This window comes from Rhinoderma darwinii, chromosome 4 (genome assembly GCF_050947455.1).
Source record: "Rhinoderma darwinii isolate aRhiDar2 chromosome 4, aRhiDar2.hap1, whole genome shotgun sequence".
In the NCBI taxonomy this organism is placed as follows: Eukaryota; Metazoa; Chordata; class Amphibia; order Anura; family Rhinodermatidae; genus Rhinoderma; species Rhinoderma darwinii.
In genome coordinates this window covers 350,651,126-350,675,660 of record NC_134690.1, presented here as the reverse complement: position 1 = coordinate 350,675,660, position 24,535 = coordinate 350,651,126, and the positions used below count along the sequence as shown (strand labels likewise).

The 24,535-nt window shown below is 40.9% G+C and overlaps 1 protein-coding gene across 1 annotated transcript in view; it reads left to right on the top strand.

Moving 5' to 3' along the window:
• RRBP1 (ribosome binding protein 1) overlaps positions 1–21,694 on the top strand; it is a 65,141-nt gene extending 43,447 nt beyond the window's left edge. The window contains exons 9-23 of the mRNA XM_075862942.1: positions 1,041–1,222; positions 1,395–1,432; positions 3,063–3,153; positions 6,838–6,930; positions 8,495–8,587; positions 8,973–9,062; positions 11,546–11,635; positions 12,593–12,685; positions 12,952–13,023; positions 13,566–13,661; positions 14,378–14,461; positions 15,005–15,073; positions 15,584–15,652; positions 16,181–16,270; positions 21,235–21,694. Coding sequence (XP_075719057.1) covers positions 1,041–1,222; positions 1,395–1,432; positions 3,063–3,153; positions 6,838–6,930; positions 8,495–8,587; positions 8,973–9,062; positions 11,546–11,635; positions 12,593–12,685; positions 12,952–13,023; positions 13,566–13,661; positions 14,378–14,461; positions 15,005–15,073; positions 15,584–15,652; positions 16,181–16,270; positions 21,235–21,273 — 1,289 coding nt within the window. The 3' untranslated portion in view covers positions 21,274–21,694. The remainder of the gene's footprint in view (positions 1–1,040; positions 1,223–1,394; positions 1,433–3,062; positions 3,154–6,837; positions 6,931–8,494; positions 8,588–8,972; positions 9,063–11,545; positions 11,636–12,592; positions 12,686–12,951; positions 13,024–13,565; positions 13,662–14,377; positions 14,462–15,004; positions 15,074–15,583; positions 15,653–16,180; positions 16,271–21,234) is intronic.
• Positions 21,695–24,535: the final 2,841 nt, after the last annotated feature.

Genomic DNA, 24,535 nt, shown 5'->3' with positions numbered 1-24,535 from the left:
CATGGGGACGAGCGATCGTAGTAATCATCGCTCATCCCCATACATTACTGATTATAACTACTTGTGAAAGGAGCAAACCAGCGCCGATCAATGAGCTGTCTCGTTGACGGCGCTTGTTCTTACGGTCAAAATTGTTCGGTGTAGACGGACCCTAGAAGAATTCAAACTTGGTTTGCGTGGAGTATTTGGAATTCCTCCACCCCCATAAATATCTCTATGTGGATTTCCTGTTTTGAAAATCTGTAGGTCGGGAACCTTTTGATTTGCCAGATACAGCAGTTGTCTCCTTTTTAGAGCTTATGCAAGTATATCTTCGTAGTGTAATGTTGCCCCTTCAATGCCCTGCACTCAACAGTAACATGGCTCCTCTGATCCACAGCAGTAAATCCCGTAAAAATAGCCGGGGTAGAGCAGATGGGGTATGGGTTTATATCCCGTAATGAGACCTATGTATGACATCACTGACTTATAGATTAGACTTTGGTCTACAAGTTTGTCAAAGGTTAATTTAGGAAATATGACATAATCTGGGTATAGTATTTTTGAGCCTCGTTTCTTGGCATTCATTGACCCTAAAGAATAACATTGGTAAGATATTTTATTTTACACAAGAACCAATTTGTTATGATTACACGTCCATTAGGTCTAGGTCCTATGTAGAGTCTTCATTCTGCTATAAAGGGCATGAAGCACAAAATATGTAATACTTAGTGGTCATGGTCCACAACCCCATCTTCTTTCTAACACTCTGTTTACACTTTTGTTGTGGTTTCCGTTCACAATAGAAACAACTACGCACAAACCGATCAGTTGCACGAAGGATACTACCGCCCCCCCCCCCCCCCAACAGACCCCATTGACTTACAGTGTTCTGTAATGTTCTGCTGAGGTGTCTAGTTTTGGAATCTGCGACTGAGGTTGAGAACAAAGCCTCCGACACGGATGTGGACACCGCCTTATTTAATGACTGCTTTTATTTTATTTTTTCATTTTTATGTCTAACAGTTTGTTTTTTTGGTTTTTTTAAATGTTCCTCAAAGATCTTCAAACTAAACTGATGTCTTATGAAACTGAAGGCAAACAAAAATCAGAGGAGTTGGACAGACAAAGCCAAAAACTGCAGGAGGTCACCAGTGAAAACACACAACTTTTGGAAAGGATAAAATCCATTGAAGCTTTGCTGGAGGCAGGACAGAGCAATGATGCAGAGAAAGAGAAGCAGGTTGGTGATCGGTGAGGGCCCAGCGGTCTGACCCCCAATGATCCAGCATTTTTCATCTATCCAGTGGGAATTATGGGAACAGAATACCCCTTTAATACAAAAATGTTTTCATTGAAATACTTTTAGGCAAACAATTGTTGAAATAATCGTCTCTTGTGTTTTTTTTTTCTAGAAAAGTAATGAAGCCGAAATTACACAATTACATTCAAGGTAATGCATGCAAGAAATATAAGCGCACTAGACATAATGTCTGCAGCCTAGATAAAGGCTAATCATATTTACTTATGATTGTATGTAACTGGAGATATGCGAGATAAAGTAGTGGTCATGGGTGCAGACATATTTTTAGACGACTTTTCCGTAACCCCATTGAAGAAAGCTACGTTCAATCTCTCCCCAGCTAGTGGCTGATTGTTAGAAAGGAGTAGAGGCCAAAGGACAAATGGAAAAGAGTATCACTGCAGGATCAGACTACACAGGGTTTTATTTGTAGTCTGTAACCATGGAAACACATGGGTCTGCATAGGATCTGTAGACAGAAACCATAAGATATTTTTAATCAAGACTATATTTAACCCCTTAATGACCGCCGATACGTCTTTTTACGGCGGTCATTAGTGGGCTTTATTCTAGAGCGCCGCTATTCTACGTCGCTGCTGTAGAATAAAGTAAACAGAGCAGGGAGCCGTGAAATCTCCCTGCTCTCAGCTGCCAGAGGCAGCTGAGGGCTGGGGGCGTCCCTGCTCTGCCGGGTGAGATCGATATTAGTATCGATCTCACCCGTTTAACCCTTCAGATGCGGTGCATAATAGCGAGCACCGCATCTGAATGGTTTTGGAGAGAGGGAGGGAGCTCCCTCTCATCTCACTGACACCCGGCGATAAAATCGCCGAGTATCTGTGTCTTCTATGGCAGCCGGGGGTCTAATAAAGACCCCCAGGTCTGCCTGGAGCGAATGGCCTGCTAGATCATGCCGCAGGCATGACCTAGCAGATGCCTGTCCGTTTTAAACGGACAGGCAGTAATACACTGCAATACAAAAGTATTGCAGTGTATTATAATAGCGATCGGAGGATAGTGAAGTCCCCTAGTGGGACTAGTAAAAAAGTAAATAAAGTTTAATAAAGTTAATTTAAAAAAAAAGTGAAAAAAAATAAATGAAAAACCCAGCTTTTCCCCTTACAAAATGCTTTACTATTAAAAAAAACTACAATAAAGCAAAAAAGTTACACATATTTGGTATCGCCGCGTCCGTAACGACCCCGACTATAAAGCTGTTACATTATTTAACCCGCACTGTGAACGCCGTAAAAAATAAAATAAAAAACAATGGAAAAATTGCTGTTTTCTGTTAATCCTGACTTTAAAAAAATGTGATAAAAAGTGATCAAAAAGTCGCATCTACTCTCAAATGGTACCAATAAAAACTACAAGTCGTCCCGCAAAAAACAAGACCTTATACAGCTATGCCGACGCAAAAATAAAAAAGTTACAGCTCTTTTAATGTGACAATGTAAAAATGTAAAAAATGGCTTGGACATTAGGGCCCAGAATGCAAGCAGGGGGAAGGGGTTAAAGTTGCCTTTTTTGTTATTGTAGATTGGAGCAATTATTTTTTTTATTGTAGAGGCGTTATACCCTGTAAATCCCAATAATATACCATGTACTGTAATACTTAATAAAAAATAACAGTGATTTAAATTGTAGGTGTAACTAAAGGGAAAATAAAGTCTTGCAAATAAAATGACTTTCACTGAGATGACACCTAAGCACTGTCTGGACACAACAACGACATATCTGTGAGATTTTGATCGATATAGTTTTTTTTCCCCCTTTTCAGACTTCAAGAAAAAGGTGCTCAGATTTCTTTACTGGAAAAAGAGGCTGTCGAGTTAAAGGATACAATTGAACAGCAGAAAAATAAAAACAATGTATGTCATTTTTACTTTCGTTTTTTTAGTTGTTTCTCTCTGCCAAGCTCTTAAAGCTTTTATGCAGTTATTTTTTGGATGACAAATCTGCTTAGTTAGGCCCCATGCACACGATCGTATTTTTCATCCGTAATTACAGACCCGTTCATTTCTATGGGCTACAGACACCTTTCCGTATTTTTTAGCATGGGTGTCCGTGCCGTCGAAATAATAGAACATGTCCTTTTTTTATGTCCGTAATTACGGCACAGACTCCCCATAGAAGTCTATGGGCGCTTCCATAATTCTGGACGGCTACAAATGTGCATCCGTAGCCGTCCAAAATTATGGAAGCGTTGCTATGCGACGACGGGATTACCCAAGATTCCTCCCTGGTTTTTTTGTGGGTCCGTAAATACGGATGCACTATGGACCGTATTTACGGACACAATTCCAAATATGCGGATGATTTACGGATGACTATAAATTACTACGGATCCGTATTTACGGACAGTATTTACGGAGGGATGAAAAATACGGTTGTGTGCATGGGGCCTAGCAGTGATACCGGAGTGGGGGAAGTATTCTTGCATGCCAAAGTAAATTTTCTAATAAAGAGACTAGCAAAGTTGTATAAATATGCATGTGGGAGTTGAAGTGGTAGCCATATTGATTGCCACCTAGCTCTCAGAGAAGCTAGTGTGTAAGTAACTGAACAGAATGTTTGACAGCTTGACAGGGAAGGGCAAATCATTTTGTATTTATTATTTTTAATGCATTTTAGGTAGAAATCAAAGTATATACATGTCACACTATTCTACTGTGTCAAAGCATAGTAATGCCCTGTCCAGATGTCCTGTTTAGCTTGGGAACCACTGGAGCACACACAATAGACTGACGTTTTTTTACTGCAGCTGTATTTTCAGCAGGGCTGTGTAGAGTAGACTGAGACATGTTCAGCAAAGTCGTCTCATTATCGTGTGGGGGATTTAATGACTGAAGACATGTCTATTGTACTGCCGAACGCCTAGATAAGGCAGAATAGCAACACTATACACATTACACCGATAAGGCCTTTAGGACATTCTGCCATTCCCTGTTTTTTGGGGAGGTGTTGTACTTCATCACTTCCTGTATTAGTCTATGGACATATTTAATTTCTGTCCATTGACTTCCATTTATTGGGAGCCATAAAGCACAAACACCAGCATTTTGTATTTGCTCTTCTATGGGAGAAGAACAGCATAACTGCATAGGGTTTGGTATTTAAAAGGGTTGTCCAGTCCCTAAAAATTGATGGCCTATCCTCCGGGATGGGTCGGGGTCCGACTCCCGGGACCACCGCCGATCAGCTAGTTTCAAGGGGGAGCAGCGCTTATATGAGCGCTGCTTCCCCTTCATTTCGACTTGCTCACTGTGAATCGTCAACACGGATGTCTCGGCGACTCACAGGTATTGCAGCTGCCTCCTCCCATTGAAGTGAAAGGGAGAAGAAGGCTGCAATACCTGTGAATCACCGCTACATCGGTGTCTACGATTCACAGGCTGTAAGTATGAGCGCTGCACCCCCTTCAAAACAGCTGACCGGCGGGTGTCCCGGGATTCGGACCCCGACCCATCAGCTATTGATGGCCTATCCTGAGGATAGGCCATCAATTTTTTGGGACTGGACAACCCCCTTAAGCAAGTGTGAACTCTGTTCTTGAATTAGTCATCCTCATGAAAAATGTAAAAGGCTGTTTTGCATTTTGCAATATTTTGGACCCCTACCACCATGGTGTGTTTCCTGTCATAGACAAGTATATTCCAGGACATTCTTGTGCAACTATTGTTGCTTCATATCTGTCAGCAATTATTTATAGGGTTTGTGTAAAATATAAAATTGGGGTTAAAAAGTGAAAGTGCTTCAAGTAATGAGTAGATAATAGTCTAACCCTCAGTCACTATTATTTATGCATACAGCAGTGAGTAAGGGGCTCTTGCGTAGACTTTAATGGAAGCCGCTTCATGATCATATACAGTGAAGGAAATAAGTATTTGATCCCTTGCTGATTTTGTAAGTTTGCACACTGTCAAAGTCATGAACAGTCTAGAATTTTTAAGCTAGGTTAATTTTACCAGTGAGAGATAGATTATATAAAAAAAGAAAATCACATAGTCAAAATTATATATATTTATTTGCATTGTGCACAGAGAAATAAGTATTTGATCCCCTACCAACCATTAAGAGTTCAGCCTCCTCCAGACCAGTTACACGCTCCAAATCAACTTGGTGCCTGCATTAAAGACAGCTGTCTTACATGGTCACCTGTATAAAAGACTCCTGTCCACAGACTCAATTAATCAGTCTGACTCTAACCTCTACAACATGGGCAAGACCAAAGAGCTTTCTAAGGATGTCAGGGACAAGATCATAGACCTGCACAAGGCTGGAATGGGCTACAAAACCATAAGTAAGACGCTGGGTGAGAAGGAGACAACTGTTGGTGCAATAGTAAGAAAATGGAAGACATACAAAATGACTGTCAATCGACATCGATCTGGGGCTCCATGCAAAATCTCACCTCGTGGGGTATCCTTGATCCTGAGGAAGGTGAGAGCTCAGCCAAAAACTACACGGGGGGAACTTGTTAATGATCTCAAGGCAGCTGGGACCACAGTCACCAAGAAAACCATTGGTAACACATTACGTCGTAATGGATTAAAATCCTGCAGTGCCCGCAAGGTCCCCCTGCTCAAGAAGGCACATGTACAGGCTCGTCTGAAGTTTGCAAATGAACATCTGGATGATTCTGAGAGTGATTGGGAGAAGGTGCTGTGGTCAGATGAGACTAAAATTGAGCTCTTTGGCATTAACTCAACTCGGCGTGTTTGGAGGAAGAGAAATGCTGCCTATGACCCAAAGAACACCGTCCCCACTGTCAAGCATGGAGGTGGAAACATTATGTTTTGGGGGTGTTTCTCTGCTAAGGGCACAGGACTACTTCACCGCATCAATGGGAGAATGGATGGAGCCATGTACCGTCAAATCCTGAGTGAGAACCTCCTTCCCTCCACCAGGACATTAAAAATGGCTCGTGGCTGGGTCTTCCAGCACGACAATGACCCGAAACATACAGCCAAGGCAACAAAGGAGTGGCTCAAAAAGAAGCACATTAAGGTCATGGAGTGGCCTAGTCAGTTTCCAGACCTTAATCCCATCGAAAACTTATGGAGGGAGCTGAATATCCGAGTTGCCAAGCGACAGCCTCGAAATCTTAATGATTTACAGATGATCTGCAAAGAGGAGTGGGCCAAAATTCCATCTAACATGTGTGCAAACCTCATCATCAACTACTAAAAAAGTCTGACTGCTGTGCTTGCCAACAAGGGTTTTGCCACCAAGTATTAAGTCTTGTTTGCCAAAGGGATCAAATACTTATTTCTCTGTGCACAATGCAAATAAATATATACAGGATGTATTCTCTCTAAATACAACCATGTTTGGAGATTTTAGACGGAGAATTCTTCGTTAAAGAATATATGTGTATCTGTACAAAGCCCAAAGAGATACATTTTACAGCTTCCACTTGACTACATACAGCTTTTAGTACCTGTATCACTGTATTTAAGCTGTTTCATGTATTAGTTCTATCTTTCGAAGACACATTCTAATATCCGGCACAATAAGTGAAAGTTTGCTCTTTGTGGAAATGTTTCCTGCAGGAACTTCGAGAGAAAAACTGGCAGGCTATGGATGCTTTGGGCAAAGCAGAAAAAACGTGTGAAGAGAAACTGAGCTCTGAGAGGAAAGTAAAGGTATCGCCGCAAAGTTCACAAACCTCATAAAGCCTATTCAAAGAATGACATTGTTATAATGGGTTAAAGTGGAACTTTACCTTAAAGGAACACTAAACCTAGAAATTATTGATCTAGATAAACAGGAGATCTATTTGCCCCCACTGTTTCAGTCTGCAGGGTTTTCTACATGTTCCTAAAACTAACAGTCTTAGGCCAGATTCACACGAACGTGGGGAAACTCGGAGGTGAAAAACGTGACTTGAGTCTATGGAGGGGTCCGTGAAAACGGAATAAAATAGGACATGTTCTATTTTTCAATGGACCCTTCACGCGGTCCGTTTAAAACCACGGCCGTGTGAACAGCCCCATTGAAATACATTTGTCCATGTGACGATCGTTTTAACAGCCGTCACATGGACATACTCTACGTTCGTCTGAATTTGGCCTAAATCCTGCAAAGAACAAAGGGGTTAGTCTCCTGCTGATCTGTTCCATTTTTGGCTGGGGCTTAACTAAGGGGCGGGGCATAACCAAGAGGCGGATCTTTACCGTCTTTTTGTCCTGACGACAAACAATGCAGAGGGGAGGGCTACTGTTACAGCCAGACACCGGACAGTGAAGAGGAGGAGGGACATGGCTGAGGCAAATGGGATCAGAGTAGAGGAGGAGATGAAGGGAGGAAGTGCTGGGATATATTTTCGTTTTTTGTGGGATCACCCCTTATGGACCCCTGTCATTGTTGTTGGCCAATTGGCAAACTGTGACCAGCTGTTACAGCTGAAAACTACTGACAAAGAGAGACGCCACATACAAACTAAAGTACGGTGAAGTTGGCTGCACTCTCTGTACTGGTACAATGAGTAATTGGGTAGTTGTGTTACACTATTAAAATATTCATTGCATAAACCGTGCATTGATCACTATTCTCATTGTAACTGGTAGTCAGGTGTACGTACACTAACATTTGCAGACCGTATTTAAAGGGGGATTATGGTTTTAGTAAATATTTGTTATTTATTGTGTAATGAAGTTCTACAATTTGCTAATAAACTCTACTATGTATCCATTTCTCACTGTTTTCAAGATCTCTGCTTGCAGTCATTCAGTAGGTGCTTTTATTGTTTCCTTTCAGTGGTCATGCGATGATCACACGACTGCATTGCTTGTTATGGTACAGTAATCAGAGCTCTGTCTTGTAACGAGCCTTGCACCTGTGTGAATATCACATGACCATGGATATATCCACCGGAAGACCCCACTGTCAACAGCCTATTTTTTTTTTTTGTGTATTTGTTAAAAGCACAGATGGAATTCACGTCACCGTTATTCATTTCCGTTGTTCTGTTCCGTCATAGAACAGAACAACGAAAATGATGGAGTGCCAGAAACATCCGAACAGAACCCATTGACTTTAAAAGGTTCTATTTTTGGGTTCTGTTTCCATCATTTTACTGGAAAAAAATGTAGAGGTTTTTATTTTAATTTTTTGGCATTTGTGTCAGAATTTGCGACGGAGGAGCCTCCAATGCAGATGTGAACTTAACCATAACACATGACATTTTCTCTGCTGTTTCGATTACAGGATGATCTGGAACAGCAGCTCAGTGGTATTCAGACTCAGGCCAAAGACACCTTGATGACCCTCTTCCCACAGGTGTCCGTAGAGTCTCACCAGGTAAAAATAATAATTTAATTTTTTGGACAAGTTTTTGCCTTGATTACCAATAAAACTCTGCAAAATGCAGGCGATCTGCACACCCATTTTGGCACAATTTTGTATAACCAAGTTTTTTTTCTGCCCTGAGTTGGCAGAACCTCAGTGGTTTTTTTTTTTTGTCACAAGTTTACACAAAATTGTGGCATAAAACGCCACAAAAATAGTGTTTTTAAATACAACCTACTGTCTTCCTGCCCCGGGGGCCTCTGTATCAATTCAGAGCAGTAATTTTCCCAATGATACTATATTTTTCTGCTATTGGAAAACATGATCAGTGACTAAAATGTAATATCTCTGAATGCTGTGACAGTGACTGACGGGGTTGTCATTCCTTCCTTTCCAGTTATACGGTGAATGGCTACAGGAGTTTAGAGAAAAATCATCAGATATACTTAAACAGCTGAGCCAGCAGTCTGACCAGACGGATTCTTCAGTAAGTATTTTACTAGTTGCTATAGATATAGATTCTGGGTGGGGAAAGACCGAAATCTACATTGAAACAAGCTCAATAGTTGGTTTAAAGGGAAAGTCCACCTTTGCAAGCAATTGTTCCCCATGTGGGTTGGGAGTCCCCATGTGCATCACTATTAGCATGGCTTCATCTGGAGCCCCTGACGAAGACGTGCTAGCGACAAAACACGTGTGTTCTCCAAACCAACATGGTCTTGTAGGAACGTATTTTAATTTGATAACATTTTATTTTCTTTGCATAGGCACTTTATTTTATATGATCATGTCATATGGACATTGTAATATAGCCTAGGGCAATTGTAGGAGTTAGACCTCATGCCCACTTCCGTTTTTTTCTTTAGGGTGCTAGCCGTTTTTTTGACGGCTACCACCCTGACCCATTCATTTCAATGGGGCCATGCACACTTCAGTTTTTTTGACGGTCCCGTTGTTCCGTTCCGAAAAAAGTAGAGCATGTCCTACTTTTGTCCGAGATTCCGTGACCGCGTGGCCCATACAAGTCAATGGGTCCGTCAAAAAAACTGAAGGCACACGGAAGGCATCCGTGTGCCGTCCATGTGTAACAGCCGTTGCCTAGCAACGGCAGGGCGGGCAGAGGTACACATAGACAGATTATTGCACTGCACTAATAAGCAGCCCCTTCTCTCTATCAGCACCGATAGAGAGAAGAGGCTGCTGATCAGTGCTGGAACGCAGCGATCGAAAGAAAAATAAGTTCATACGTACCCCGGCCGTTGTCATGGTGACGCGTCCCTCTTCTGACATCCAGTCCGACCTCCCTGGATGATGCGGCAGTCCATGTGACCACTGCAGCCTGTGATTGGCTGCAGCGGTCACATGGTCTGAAACGTCATCTCAGGAGGCCGGACTTGAGGAAGAAGCAGGGAGTTCTGGGTAAGTAGTAAAATTTTTTTTTTTTGCAGGTTTTTTTTAATGAAACTTTAATAATCTATATTGTGAGCGCCGCGCATGGTACTCACTGTCCAGCGGTAGTCTCTGTCCAGGGGCTGCACTGATCGGCAGTAACTCTTTCAGCACCCTGGACAGTGACTACCGCTGGACAGTGAATACCATGTGCGGTTCTCACAATATCGTGTACATCGTGTGAATGGGGACAGTTTCCCCTCGGAAACTGAAACACGGAAATGTACATGGAGTACACACGGGAAGCACACTGATCCAATCACGGACACATGGATCCGTGAAAACGGTCAAAGAAGTGTGCACGAGGCCTAAGGTTTAGTTTTTTCTTCACTAATTCCAATGTGGAAGGACTATTTGATTTGAAGTCTGGGTCAGAATTGGTCCACTTAGGCCCTATGCACACGACCGTGCATTTGCGTCCAGATAGTATCCGCAATTGCGGATCTGCAATTGTGGATAGTATAGGGCACATTCTATTCTATGGGCCAATGAACACGACTGTGGTTTCCACAGTCCATGCATTGCCGGAGCCCGTACCGCAAAAAAAAATAGGACATTTCGTTTTGTGGTCCGGGCTCATTAAACTTCATTCACTCTTGTGTGTGCACAGTCCGTGATTGCAGACGGCCCGCGGATGACACTTCTCGGGCCATCTGTGCCGTTGTCACGGATCGTGCACACGTCTACGGTCGTGTGCATGAGGCCTTAATGTGAAAATTTTTAATAACTTGTTCATGTCTATATATTCGTGTTCTCTCTATTGCAATAAAGTGGTTTTTGGATTAATAGAGGTATAGCTTAAGGCCTCGTTTACATCTGTGTTCGGTGTTTCTGTTACTCTGCTCCATCATAGAAGTAGAAGAATGAAAATTTCGGAATTTCATTGCATGATTGACAGCATCAGCGGCCAATGGAATCCATTGACTTGAATGGGTTTCCGCCACTGTGCCTGTAGCTTTTTCCTGCATTTTTGACTGGATCTGTGACGGAGGCCCCTAATGGGGCCTTCAACATAGATGTGAACTAAGTCTTCTGTGCATATATGTTCTTTTCTTTATTGGGGTTGTATTTGCAATGTTGCTTTATTTTTTATTTTCGATGCCTTGGAACAATAAAAAAAAAATCTAGCCCTAGCCTTATAATGTCCTACCAGGGCATATGCATCTTGTAGAGGGATATCAATTAGAAAGTCTAGGTCAAGCAGATGGCTACCTAGCAGCTCTGAGGTTTTGTGAGCCACAGGTTTCTATTGAAAAGTATTTATTGATTCTCAATGCAAAGCTCTGCTTTTAGACTTTGGTCCCACCTATTACCAATGACAACTGCTTACTGTGGCTACTAGTAGAAGACAATCTGGGTGATCTGTAATCTGAACAGCAGATTGGATGAACCCGGCTCAGACAGCAGGTGGCGCCCTCTGCAAATTTTATTTTAAGTACTAATATCGTGACTATTGTTAACATTTATGTATAGAGTTGATTCTTATTATTTATCCATTTAATATTAACATTTTATCTGCAGGATTCATTACTTAAATTAAAAGAAGCAGAAGAAGCACAGGCCTCATTGCAGGCAGAATGTGAACAATATAGGACTATTCTTGCTGAAACAGTGAGTTGTGTTTTATTGCTACAATCTGTATTTATGATCATGCAAATCATGTATGCTTGTTACCCCATTGATAAATATTAAAGGGGTTGTCCGCCGACTCTGTTCCTACCTGATGAAGCGGTTGCTGGCTGCCACATCCAAGGAAAGAATTATTGGAGAGGTGGTCGTGATTCCCAAGTTAGCTGGCTGTTTGCAGAATCCGGGCCACCTTTTCACTGATTCCCCGCATCGATGCGGCCGCCTCATCAAACGGGGTCAGGGGACTCTCGTTCTGGAAATAGGAGCGGGTCCCAAAGGTTGGACCTGCATCGATCACACCTTTGTGGGATCTGTCATAAATGTCTGTCAAAAAACAACCCCTTTAAAAGTTATTTACATGGTGGAGAAAGGGTGACCTAAGGCCCCATGCACACGACAGTATATTTCATCCGTGATTACATTCATGTCTATTGGCCATGGACGTTTCAGTATTTTTTCGGATGGGTGTCCGTGCTGAAAAAATGATAGGTGTCCTATTCTTGTCGTTAATTATGGCACAGACTCTCCCATAGAAGCCTATGGGCGCTGCCGTAAACTGTCCGTATTTACGAAAGCGTTTGCTATGCAACATGATGGTGACGTGGTTTGCAGCCTCTTCTTCCTTTTTTTTTTTTTTTTTTTGCGGATCCGTTTATACGGATCAAATACGGATGCAATATGGACCATATTTCCGTATATACGGATGTCTACGGATCCGTATTTACGGATAGATGAAAATACGGTCGTGTGCATGGGGCCTTACAAAAAAAACGATTCTTTTTTTTTTTCTTTGCAGTTTAAAGGGGTTGTCTCATGGTTACTATGGGCAATGCAAGAATTTTCCGTTGCTTGGAGGGGATGTCATAACTATCAGTATGTTTTACTGTATGTAACTAATGGGATAGTATGTATATAATGGTTGCTATGTTTTTATGATAGGAAGGAATGCTAAAAGACCTACAAAAGAGCGTTGAAGAGGAAGAGCATGTATGGAAAGCCAAGTTGGAAGTATCCGAGGAAGAGCTCAGTAAAGTGAGTGCTGTTTAACTTTTCTCAGAATCCTACCTATAGTCTATATCTGCGGAGTCTCATCTGTGGTCTGTCGTGTGGCCTTCAAATAATTTTGTTCATGTGTAAGCGCAAGGGGCTTCCAGTATTAACAAAACAAAAAAAACTTAGATCTGGTTGGTTGCTATGAACAAAACTCCCAATTTTGTCCTAGCGTCTCCCATAATAAATGGATTATATATAAATGATCGTTAAAACCTAGAAATATCACTGATTTTTATTTTTAATAGTCTCGAATTCAATTGAAATCTTTACAAGAGACAGTGGAAAGACTGAAATCAGACGTCCAGAGTTCTGACCAGGTATGACTGCTAGACCCTAAGCTCTGGATCTCGTCCTACAACTGCTTTGTATATTTTCTCTCTGTGACTGTGGTATTTGAATACGGTGTCTGTATTCAAGGTGGGACCCGCATCCTGTGCATATGTTATAAATGTCTCTGATGGGAAAACCCCTTTAAATGGCTATTTCCACGAAACACATTTTCACCGGCGGGGCATTGCCAGTGATATGCTAATAACTAGCTCTGCCTACAGTAAAGTCAGGTGGCAGGCGAAACGTGTAAGCTTTGCCAAGGGTGACAAAAATGGCAACTAAAAACGAAAAAAAAAAAATTGGTATTCCTTAACTTTATATATTTTGAGTCCTATTAGCACTGATGCCTTTTACTAACCTGGAGGGAAATTTTCTTTAGTAATTTTTCACCACTGAATTTATTACATTTCAGAGCATCAGGTTATTCTCATATAATACTAATTTTGGATTCTTTTTTCATAGATGCTGAAACATATATCACTGCTAACTCTATATATTCTCCAGGTAACCTACAGTTTCTGTCTTTCAGCTGAAGGAATACATTGCTCTTATGGAGGCCCAGCTGGAAACCCAGATGAATACATCTAGCACAGAGTGTCAGACATACTCTAAGGAGGTGGAGATTGTAAGTATCCCGAAGCAAAGATGATGCTGATGATTTACTTGTAGTTTAGAATCAGTCATGTAGTTCTGCTCTATATGGATTAAAATCCTTTTTTGCGCTTATATTTATACACAATCTGAACAAGCAGAACTGCAGTGAAAAGCATGGTGGAAACAGCAGCACCCTTAGCCTCAAATAAAACTGGAGACCTTTTGACAATGCAATTGCTAATGATTGCTATACCCTATAGAGCAGAGCTTTAAATAAAAAAAAAATTATTTCGTTGTTTAAGCTCCGTCCTATCTGCTGTATATGTAGACAGAAAAACATTCCAGTAGCAAAATGGAGAAAACGTGAGATGAAATTAGCGGCCCTTTTGATACGTATGGAAAGTTGTACGGATGGCAGCTATAAAGTTTCCAAAAATCTGCATTCACGAACGTGACACAAAGTGGCGTTTTGGCTCGCTAACCCTTACAATGTGTATGTGCTTCCCCAGCAAATACAATATAGGTATGAATAGCAGGTGTATAGTAATGGTTTGGGTAAGTTCGATCTAAGTTATATTTTGTGATAGAACATTCTAGACCACTTACTTTTATCCAAAATGTTACATCCTATATCTAATAGTGTCCAGTAGATAAATAGAAGTTAGTGACGTTCAGTCTATGGTATTGGTTGCGTATTTATGGAAACCTTCGGATTTTACCTATTTTTTTTCATCTCCACTACTATAGTTGAGGCAGCTTTTGTCTGAGTCACAGGAACAGCTGGAATCTACAAAAGTAGAAGCCAGAAAACAGAGCAAGGAGCTTTCTCTGGTAAGATTTACAATGACATCTAGTGGTGTAAGGGTATGTGCACACACACTAATTACGTCCGTAATTGACGGACGTATTTCGGCCGCAAGTCCTGGACCGAACACAGTGCAGGGAGCCGGGCTCCTAGCATCATAGTTATGTACGATGCTAGGAGTCCCTGCCTCGCTGCAGGACAACTGTCCCGTACTGAAAACATGATTACAGTACGGGACAGTTGTCCTGCAGCGAGGCAGGGGCTCCTAGCATCGTACATAAGTATGATGCTAGGAGCCCGGCTCCCTGCACTGTGTTCGGTCCGGGACTTGCGGCCGAAATACGTCCGTCAATTACGGACGTAATTAGTGTGTGTGCACATACCCTAATAAGACTGATGATCTTTAGCTATTCTGTATGTATGGGGCAGGCAGTTGCTGTGGTCATTCTAGACCGTGAGGCTTCCATTCTTGTCATGGCAACTTGTCATCATATATGTTGTGTGATTTTTCACAGTTTTTTTTTTTTTTTATATACAAATCCTTACTCTGGATCTCCTTCCTTCTACAGCTCAGGCAGCAGTTAAGTGAAATGCAGAACCATGTACATGACACGTCTCATGGCTCAGAAAGTAACCAGGTTAGTAAACCGTAAGAGACAAACAACCCACGAGTACCGTCACTGCCCTCATTTCAAACAGACGGATCATATTGTGACCCTAAATCCTAAATCAAAATGTAGATGTTAATGTAGAAGTGCGGCTCCGGCCAGTCTGTAGCATGAGAACAGGCTAGTGTTGGTTGTTGGGGGGGTTGTACTTTATTTGTACTCGCCATTCTGCCATAAAATACTTTTAGTGAGTCTGGGGTGCAGACACTGAACAATTCAGTCATCACTAAACCATGGTCTTCATTGCTGACGCATTATTAAAAAAAAAAAAAGCACATTATAATAGCCCTAAAATAAACACCCCTGCCTTGTAGTATAGCATCAACAGACGGTTCATCAAAAAAATGTCATTGAACTTATCTGAATCACGGTAAAAAACAGCGGCACTATTTCCGTTCCAAGATGGTATGTTCTTGCAGTGTTAGAATTTCAGAAATATGCTTTCTAACGATATTTTTTTTTTATTTAATTTTTTTCTAGCTGAAGGTTCCACAGTCAAGTTTGGATGAACATAATGAAGAGCAAAATATATCAGAAGAGCTGGAAGAGGTGAATGAAAATAAATGTGTATATGTATATATAATATATATATGTGTGTGTGTGTGTGTCATATATATATATATATATATGTGTGTGTGTGTGTGTGTCATATATATATATATATATATATATATATATATATGTGTGTGTGTGTGTCATATATATATATATATATATATGTGTGTTATGCTGTGTATAGTATTATACAGTCACTGTAGCTCATGAACCAACTGAACTGGGGGGGAACATCGTGTCGTGAGATCTAGTCTTTGTTGCGGGGTATATCAGAACAGTGGATGGTACAGTTACAAAGAATTTATTTTAGTGGCAACGGAAAATAAAGGGCAGAATTTATTGTTGGGTTTACTTCATCTTTTAGTGGCATAAAAAAATTCAAAGGGCACGGCTGACCATTGCCTGACAAATTTACTATATTTTACGCCAGTTCACAGATCTGACATATGAAAAGCCAGACTTAATAAATTCCTCCAAAAAGTGTTGACATCATAATTTATTTCCTATGTTATAATTGAACAGAAATCAATGTACAGCTTGCAACAAGAGTTGGAGAAATTGAAAACGGCAGAAGAGATCTCAACTGGCACAGAAGAAGCTCAGCAGCTGAAGGTCAGGATGGTGTCATTTTATTTTATATTTGTTGTTGTGTAAAGATGAATGAATGGAAACATTTATTATTTATTTCTGTTTCTTATATAGCGCCAACATGCCACAGCGCAGTACAGAGTTTGTCCTCACTCACTGCCTTATAGGACTCGGCCAACTTATGTTGGTACAACAGGATATCTGTAAGGCTGGGTTCACACGAGCATGTTCGGTCCGTAATGGACGGAATGTATTTTGGGCGCAAGTCCCGGACCGAACACACTGCAGGGAGCCGGACTCCTAGCATCATAGTTATGTACGACGCTAGGAGTCCCTGCCTCTCCCTGAAACTACTGTCCCGTACTGTAATCATGTTTTCAGTACGGGACAGTTGTCCTGCAGCGAGGCAGGGACTCCTAGCGTCGTACATAACTATGATGCTAGGAGCCCGGCTCCCTGCACTGTGTTCGGTCCGGGACTTGCGGCCGAAATACGTTCCGTCCTTTACGGACATAACATGCTCGTGTGAACCCAGCCTAACACTCAGTCGGACGAGTATCTAGTAGTAACTAAGCTGCTGCATCCTCTGCTATATTTCAATAATTGCCTGATTTATACGTAACTAGTTTAACCATGTAACAGCTATGTCCACTGTGGATAGTTCAGGGGTCGGGACACATATTTGTTAGTACTTATCTTTTGATTAATAAGATTGAATTTGTTAATTGGACTAATAGTGTTAAAAGGGTGCAATACCTGATACAGCCCATGACAAAAAGTGGCGCTTTTTCAGAAAAAAAAATACTTCCTTTTTTTTTTTTTTTTTTTTTTTTAAATCTCATTCAAAAACTTTTAAACTAGAATAAAAATCAAAAAACATTTGAGTGGTAGACACAGTTACATCATGCCTTGTTGAAAATGTAACAAACCTTTTTAAAGCATGATGCCCACTTTTAATAATACTTTATAGTTTAAATCTACATAAAAAGATATGAGATATCTTTGCAAATAGATTGTTTCACTGTTTTTGTCTCGCTTTTTAGCTATTTTGCATATTTTCAACAATTCAACAATAGTTTACCTTGGAAACAAACAGTGGTTTAGTGCCTCCCTGCTGTCAGACGTGACATATCGGTAGTACGCGGCAGGAATTTTATTTTCTGTATTGAAAGCATTCCACAAAGAAACATAAATTGTGCAGTATATATTTCTTCAACACGGGTGCCTATGGGTGACATATGAAAGTGTATGGTATACAGTTGCATACATCGGAAGATTTTCCCAGGGTAGTCACCTGAGCAGAAATGTGGTGTGAACAGAGCCTTAGCAAAACATAATTAGATCTATCTACACCAATTTGATAATTGTCTGGATCATCAAGTGCCTCCCATGGAGATAAGCGGTGCCATATGCAGCTTTGGCAATGGATGTGCTCACTTAGCTTATCTGAGCTTGCTTTTTTATTGTGGAGGGGGTTAAAGGGAATGTGTTGCCAGAAAAACATGTTTTTTTTTTAAAAATTAAACATTTAGTGTGTGGGTGATTAAACATGGTTCAAATTTTTTTTATTTTTTTCACGAGTCAGGAAATAGGAAATATTATAAATTAATTCTAATTTATAATACTACCCATTTTTGGTCACTAGATGGAGCTAGTTCCCAAAATTGCAGCATTGCAACATTGGGTTAAAAGCCCTCGCTCTAGTGAGCTCTCAGCATCCCCCCCTCCTTTATCCTGGCTAGTGCCGGGATAAACGAGGGGTTTGAAAGGTTTAACCTCCTACACTGTGTGTCGCCATTTTTTGAGGTAACCCACAGTGTAGTAGGTTTACATACAGTAGTAAACACACACAAACACTAACATACATTGAAAACTCTTACCTGCTCCTGCCGCCGCGGCTCCCTCCGGCCCGTCCGCTCCCTTTGCTGCCGCTGTTCCATGTGCACAAGTCCGGAAGCCGCGACCGGAAGTAGTAATATTACTGTCCGGCCGCGACTTCCGGTCCACAGGAAAATGGCGCCGGACGGCGCCAATTTCGAATAGGACTGTGTGGGAGCGGCGCATGCGCAGTTCCCACACAGACGCCGTACACGGCAGTCAATGGGACGGGAGCCGTTCGCAGTCCCTATGGGACTGTGGCTGCCGTACTCCATGTCTGTGTGTGTCGTTAATCGACACACGCAGAAATGGAACAAAAAATGGCAGCCCCCATAGGGAAGAAAAAGTGTAAAAATAAGAAAAAGTAAAACACAAACACACAAATGAATAAAAACGTTTTTATTAAAGCACTAACATCTTTAACATATAAAAAAAATTATTTGCCATGACACTGTTCCTTTAAGGAATTATGGCTGTCGGTTGAAATCCTAAGGTGTATGGTCAGATTAACTGAGGTTCTACAATGCACTGCACTCGGATTAGTAAACCAGGAAAATGTTGAGTTTGTCTTTAGTCATAATTTATTCCAATGTCAAGTTTAAGTAAAGCAAATTTCTTGCAAAGTTACTGAACATGTTCCACAGATTATGAAATGTACTAGATTGTCGTTCAAAAGTGGAGTATACCTTTAAATTGTTAAATCACCTCTCTGTACATGGCGCGTATGACCTCACAACTTGTCTGGATATATGGATATAACTAACATTGTCCTTCTACTGGAAATATTGTAGGACAGGCTTGACAAGGAAAAAAAACTAACACGGGATTTAGGTCAAGCAGCTAACAAACTATTACAGCTCTTGAAGGCTTCTCAGGAACAACTAACTAAGGAAAAGGAAAACTATAAACTGCTGCAAAACCGACAACAGTTAACGGTACTAACTCTTCCTCATCACGCTTTCTCCTGTAAACTTCATTCTTAAACTCACTAACCTCTATCTCTAAATCTCTCCTACCTCTGTCTACCTCAATGAGTTAACGGTCAGCGTAGGGTTAACTTTCATTGGACCGCCATGGAGATAAAGGCTGTTCCATCAAATGTTAATAAGTACAAGCAACGTCTATTGTGAGTGCACATGCCGGAATCTCCACAAAACTGGAGGTGCTGTTGTGAGAACAATACCCCCTAAAATTAAAATAAGAAAAAAAAGTGGGCCACCCAACAGTAGAGAGGAACTTGAGGGAGGGTTTATATTTCCATAGGATTGACCGTTTTTTTTTTTTTAGTGGGGTGGGGGGGATGCTTTTTAAACTTTTATCGACCACGCCCGTTTTGGCCTTAACGACCAGGCATTCTTTTTCATTGTCGCATTTCAAGAGTCATAACTTTTTTTATTTTTCCAACCACGTTTCTTTTGCGGGATAAGTTGTATTTTTCAATAGCCGCATTTTTGGGTATGTATAATATATTGATCAATTTTTTTGCTATTCCAACATTGGTTTTCTGCATTTTAAGTTTACGCCGTTCATTGTGTGGTGTAATTAACATATTACCTTTATTCTATGAGTCTATATGATTACGGGGATACCACATATGTATAGATTTTTTTTTTTTATGTTTTACCACCTTTTGCACAATAAAATGAAACCAAAACTATTGGTATTGACAGTCACTTTCCAAGAGACGTAACCTTTTTTTTTTTTTCCATAGATGTAGTCATATAAAGGGCTTGCTTTTTGCGGGACAAGTTGTAGTTTTCATTAGTACAATTTTGGGCGCTTCATGGGACTTATAAATTAACTTTTGTTATTTTTTGGGGGAGTAATGGAAAAAAATCAATACCCTCATTGTCTTTTGCATTTTTTTGTATGGCGTTCAACATGCGGTTTAAATAATGTGTTACCTTTTATTGCTCGGGTTGTTACGATCGCGGCGATACCATATATTGGTATTTTTTATTTTATTTACACTTTTACAAAATAATTAATTTGAATAAACTTTATTTAACGGTGTTTAATTATTTTCTTTATTCTCAATGCGGGGGACTCCGTATACAAAAGCATTGCTGCCTGTCATTGCAAAACTGACAGGTAGCCTATAAGGCCATGCCTCTGGCACGGCCTAATAAGCATATGGTCATGGCAGGCCTAGAGGCCTTTGTTAGGCCCCCGGCTGCCATGGAAACCTATCAGCGTCTGGTGTTCATGGGTCACCGATGTGTGACTGAGGGAGCCCCCTCTATCTGGTAAACCACTTAAATACTGTGGTCGCTATTGACTGCAGCATTTAAGGGGTTAAACAGCCGGGATCAGAGGTTTCTCCGATCCCGGGGGCTCCCACGTTGAGCTCCATCACATACATGCACGTCAGAATGCGAGGAGGGTTACCATCCCGTGACGTGCATGTATGTGATAATGCATTAAGGGGTTAAAGAGGTTTTCCCATAAACCACATTTATCATCTATCCACAGGATAGGTAAATGTATGATTGCTGGGGGTTCGACTGTCGGGACCCCCAGTGGTCACGAGAATGCGGGACTCCAAATCCGCTTGTATGATGCGCATTCACGACCACCACTCTATTTACGGTCTATGGAACTGACCAAGATAGCCGAGCGCTGTACCAAGTGGTGCTAAAAAGTGCTTCCTGTAAGTTGGCAAACTGAATTTAATTGCAATAATGAAAAAGGGGGGGTCTCCTAAAAATAAGCTGATAAGTGTTTCTCCCTCTGCTGGCCACACTGTAATCTTTGGGGAAACCTGGGGTAGGTGTCCAGTTTCTTTGCAGCACCACCACTGATGAAATGAAGCATTGCATGGTACCCATTGAAATCCGTGGGATGTTTATGAAATGCATGGACATGCTGGGTCCTCCAGAGAGAAAGGCGCTGCCCTCCACTCTGGCTAATTGATGGAGGTCCCAAACTAAGGACCCCCTGTATTTCCTATGTCCGAATAGGTAGTTGAAAATTGAATTTCTATACCAGACAACCCCTGAATGATCATGTGCTATGGATATTCAACCCATGGGCAGAACATGATATATTCTTTAAAAAAATATTGATTATTTATCCATTTATTTTTCTTAATGTTTTCTCTTTTTTTCTAGGAACAGGATTCTGGCGTCACCGGTGGAACATCAGTTTGATCCCATTTATTTTTTTCTATTGTTACCAAAATGCCTTAAACATTCCTTGAGATTCAAATTAATATTTTAGTGAGCCAAAATACTTCCAAATGTTTTAGTTCTAATAATATCCATGTTTTGTTAATCTGAAGAAGAAACATTCCATGATAAAACCACTGACTGTGTCAGTATGCCATATCTTCACATCTACCTTCCAGACCAATGGACTAAATCGGTTGTTTGGCCTATGAAAAGGGACGGACTGTATACTCTGTATATGAATCAGTGCAATTTCTTTATTGTTTATGTTTCTGAGTGAACAATGTATGAACGAACGGGCAGTAAATAAGATGAAAATGCCATATTGTAACTGGTCTCCAGTATAAAATCATGTGACTTATTGGTTGCTGAAATTACATTAAAATATTGATGTAGCCATAAACCATTTCTCTCCTTGCTTCTCTTTTTTTTTTTTTTCCAACTAGCATAAAAATTGCATCAAATCCCACGGGTCTGACTACAGAAACTTCAGCTCCAGAAGACTATATATTTCCCTTGCAGGTGAAATGTAGTATTACATGTCGGCCGTAAGTTTGAATGTAATGCATACGGAGAGGCCAGATATGCCAGAGTAGGAGCCGCTGTTTGCAGATCTCCACTCCGGCTAAAAGTGTCCCTTCGCATATGTAAGAGGGGTTGTTTCGATGAAACATCTCCTGCATTAGATATTTATTTTTTTTTAGCAGATATGGCCAATTTTGGTGGAATCTGCTGGTAAAGTAGTTTCTATGGACATTTTAAATTGTGCACATATTCTGAACTTCCTTTAATCTGCAACCCGATGCTCAAAAATTGTGTCATGTTGCATTAACATAAAAGCTACCTGATAATCCAGCACTGGTCGGGTCTACTCCATAATAGGTCCTTGGTTACTATAACATCCAAATGCCCACATTCCCAGGCACTCATAGTAGTAATAATTATACTGGGGCCTATACAGAAGAATTGCTCGTGTGGCTGTGAGGCCAATTGGACCAGTAAAGGCTACACAATTACCCAGGGCGCCCACAGAGGAGGCCCAATCACAGCCAAAAGGTTTGTAATTTAGCAGAGAACGTCTGCATACAAAATCTCTGATGGGAAGCCATGGCAGCCGGGGGCCTAACAATGGCCACCAGGTCTGCATTGTACATAAGGCAGGACCTAATAGGCTGCTTGTCAGTGTGACACTGACAGGCATAAAACATTGTAATACAGAATAATAGCAGTGTATTATAACAGCGATCAGAGGATTGCATTTTCAAGTCCCCAAAAAAATTTATAAAAGGGTTTAGAAAAAAAAAATTAATGTATAAAAACAACCAAAACCCCCTTTTTTCACTTACAAACTCCTTTGTTATTTAAAAATTTGGTATTGCCACATTCGTAACGTCCCATACGATAAAACGTACATATTCTTCATCCCGCACAATAAACACTGTAAAAAAATTAACTAAAAATCAATGTCAAAATTCTTTTTTTTTTTTTTTTTTGCATCCTACCTCACTTTTCATTCTGTTTTCGGGATCAAAATATTTCCCTTTTGGTGACAATGAAAACGACATGTCGTCCCACAAAAAACAGCCATTATGAAGCTCTGTCAGTGGAAAAATCTAAATGTTATGGGGCTTGGAATGCAGTGACACAAAAAACAAATAATTTTCGAAAGTTTTTTTGTTGTGCATAAGTAGAACATAGAAAATGTATCTCGTTAATCGTAACAACCAGCACAATGTTATGTCATTTATACTGCACGGTGAACGCTGTAAAAACAAAACCCAAAAAGTAATGACGGAATTCCAGTTTTTTTTTTCCACTCCACCAACATTTTTCTACAATAGATTATATGTACCCCAAAATGGTGCCATTAAAAATACAACCCATCCCCTTAAAAAATAAGCCCTCATATGGCTATGTCGACCAAAAGTACAAAAGTTATGGCTTTCAGAATGCGGAGATTCCCAAAAATCGCTGCTTTATGAAGTAAGGCTCAAACTGGGCCGGGTTAAAGAATATAATATAATAGAAGAATATAATGTTTTTCCAAATATGTACCTCCACAGATCTTTCTAGTAGTAGAAAAGAATAAAGCAAATTTCTGAAATTCCAGGATGTTACACCACAATGCAACGGTACAATTGGGGGGGAGGGGGTTTCAAGTACCTGAGTCATTATATAAAAGTGGATTTTTTTTCTGCTACCACTAGAGGACGTTTTTACTGCATGTGGATTTATTATTGAGATTAATGGGATCTGTTTGAATACCGATACAGTGAGCTCCCCCTACTGGTAGCTGAATTTTATCGTGTAACTCCATGATTGTATGGAGGGCAGATCTGTCCTTAGCCTTTTTGTGGCCCAGCTACAAAGGTTAATGGTGGTGCTCCCTGCACTTCCCAAAAATCTGTGTCACGTCAGCCCATGGTATTTTGTTAACTTACCGTGTCTTCAGTGAATTACTTGTGTGTCCTTCTATTTTCTTTAGGCGCCAGCAAAACCCAGTGATCACGTAACATGACACTTCCTTTCTGTCATGTCGTGATACATGCGGGTGTAAGATGGCGCTGCTCTCCCCTGAGGGTCCCAGCAGACAGGATCACATGTTATCGACTTAGATACAGGGTTTCAGCAGACCGTATCACACATGATAGGCTTAGATACAGGGCCTCAGCCAACCGTATCACACGTGACATTCTTAGATACAGGGCCCCCAGCAGACAGTTTCCACCATATTATACTTACCCAGTCACCGCTCCTGAGTGGAGTCCACTTTGCCTCCCAGCGCAGAAATGGCTCCTGATGCCATACAGTGCCAGGACGTTATCTTTATTAACTTATTAAATGAACATGTCACGCTCAAGTGTTGCTTCAAGACTAAAAGAATAGAACATTATTCCTCATGTCCAGATCAATCTGACACATAGGAAAGTAAAGGGAGGGGAGCAAGATCGGGACAGACCTTCTCTGTATAGCACTTTACTACGGACCAGAGTTACTAGCAACAGAAAACATGATTGACCCCTAATTTATCTCTCCCTAACAAAATTAGTAGACCCTAAAGCGTTTCAACAGTAATCCTCAGGGGGTCGATGTAAACGGGCTAAATGGCATGATAACTAGTGCAACGCATGCGTGTACTGGCACTGATGGTGGGGGTGATCAGTTGAGGGCTTATTCACACGAGCGTATTTCACGTCCGTGTTATGCGCGTTAAAACAACGGACGTCACACGGACCTATGCAAT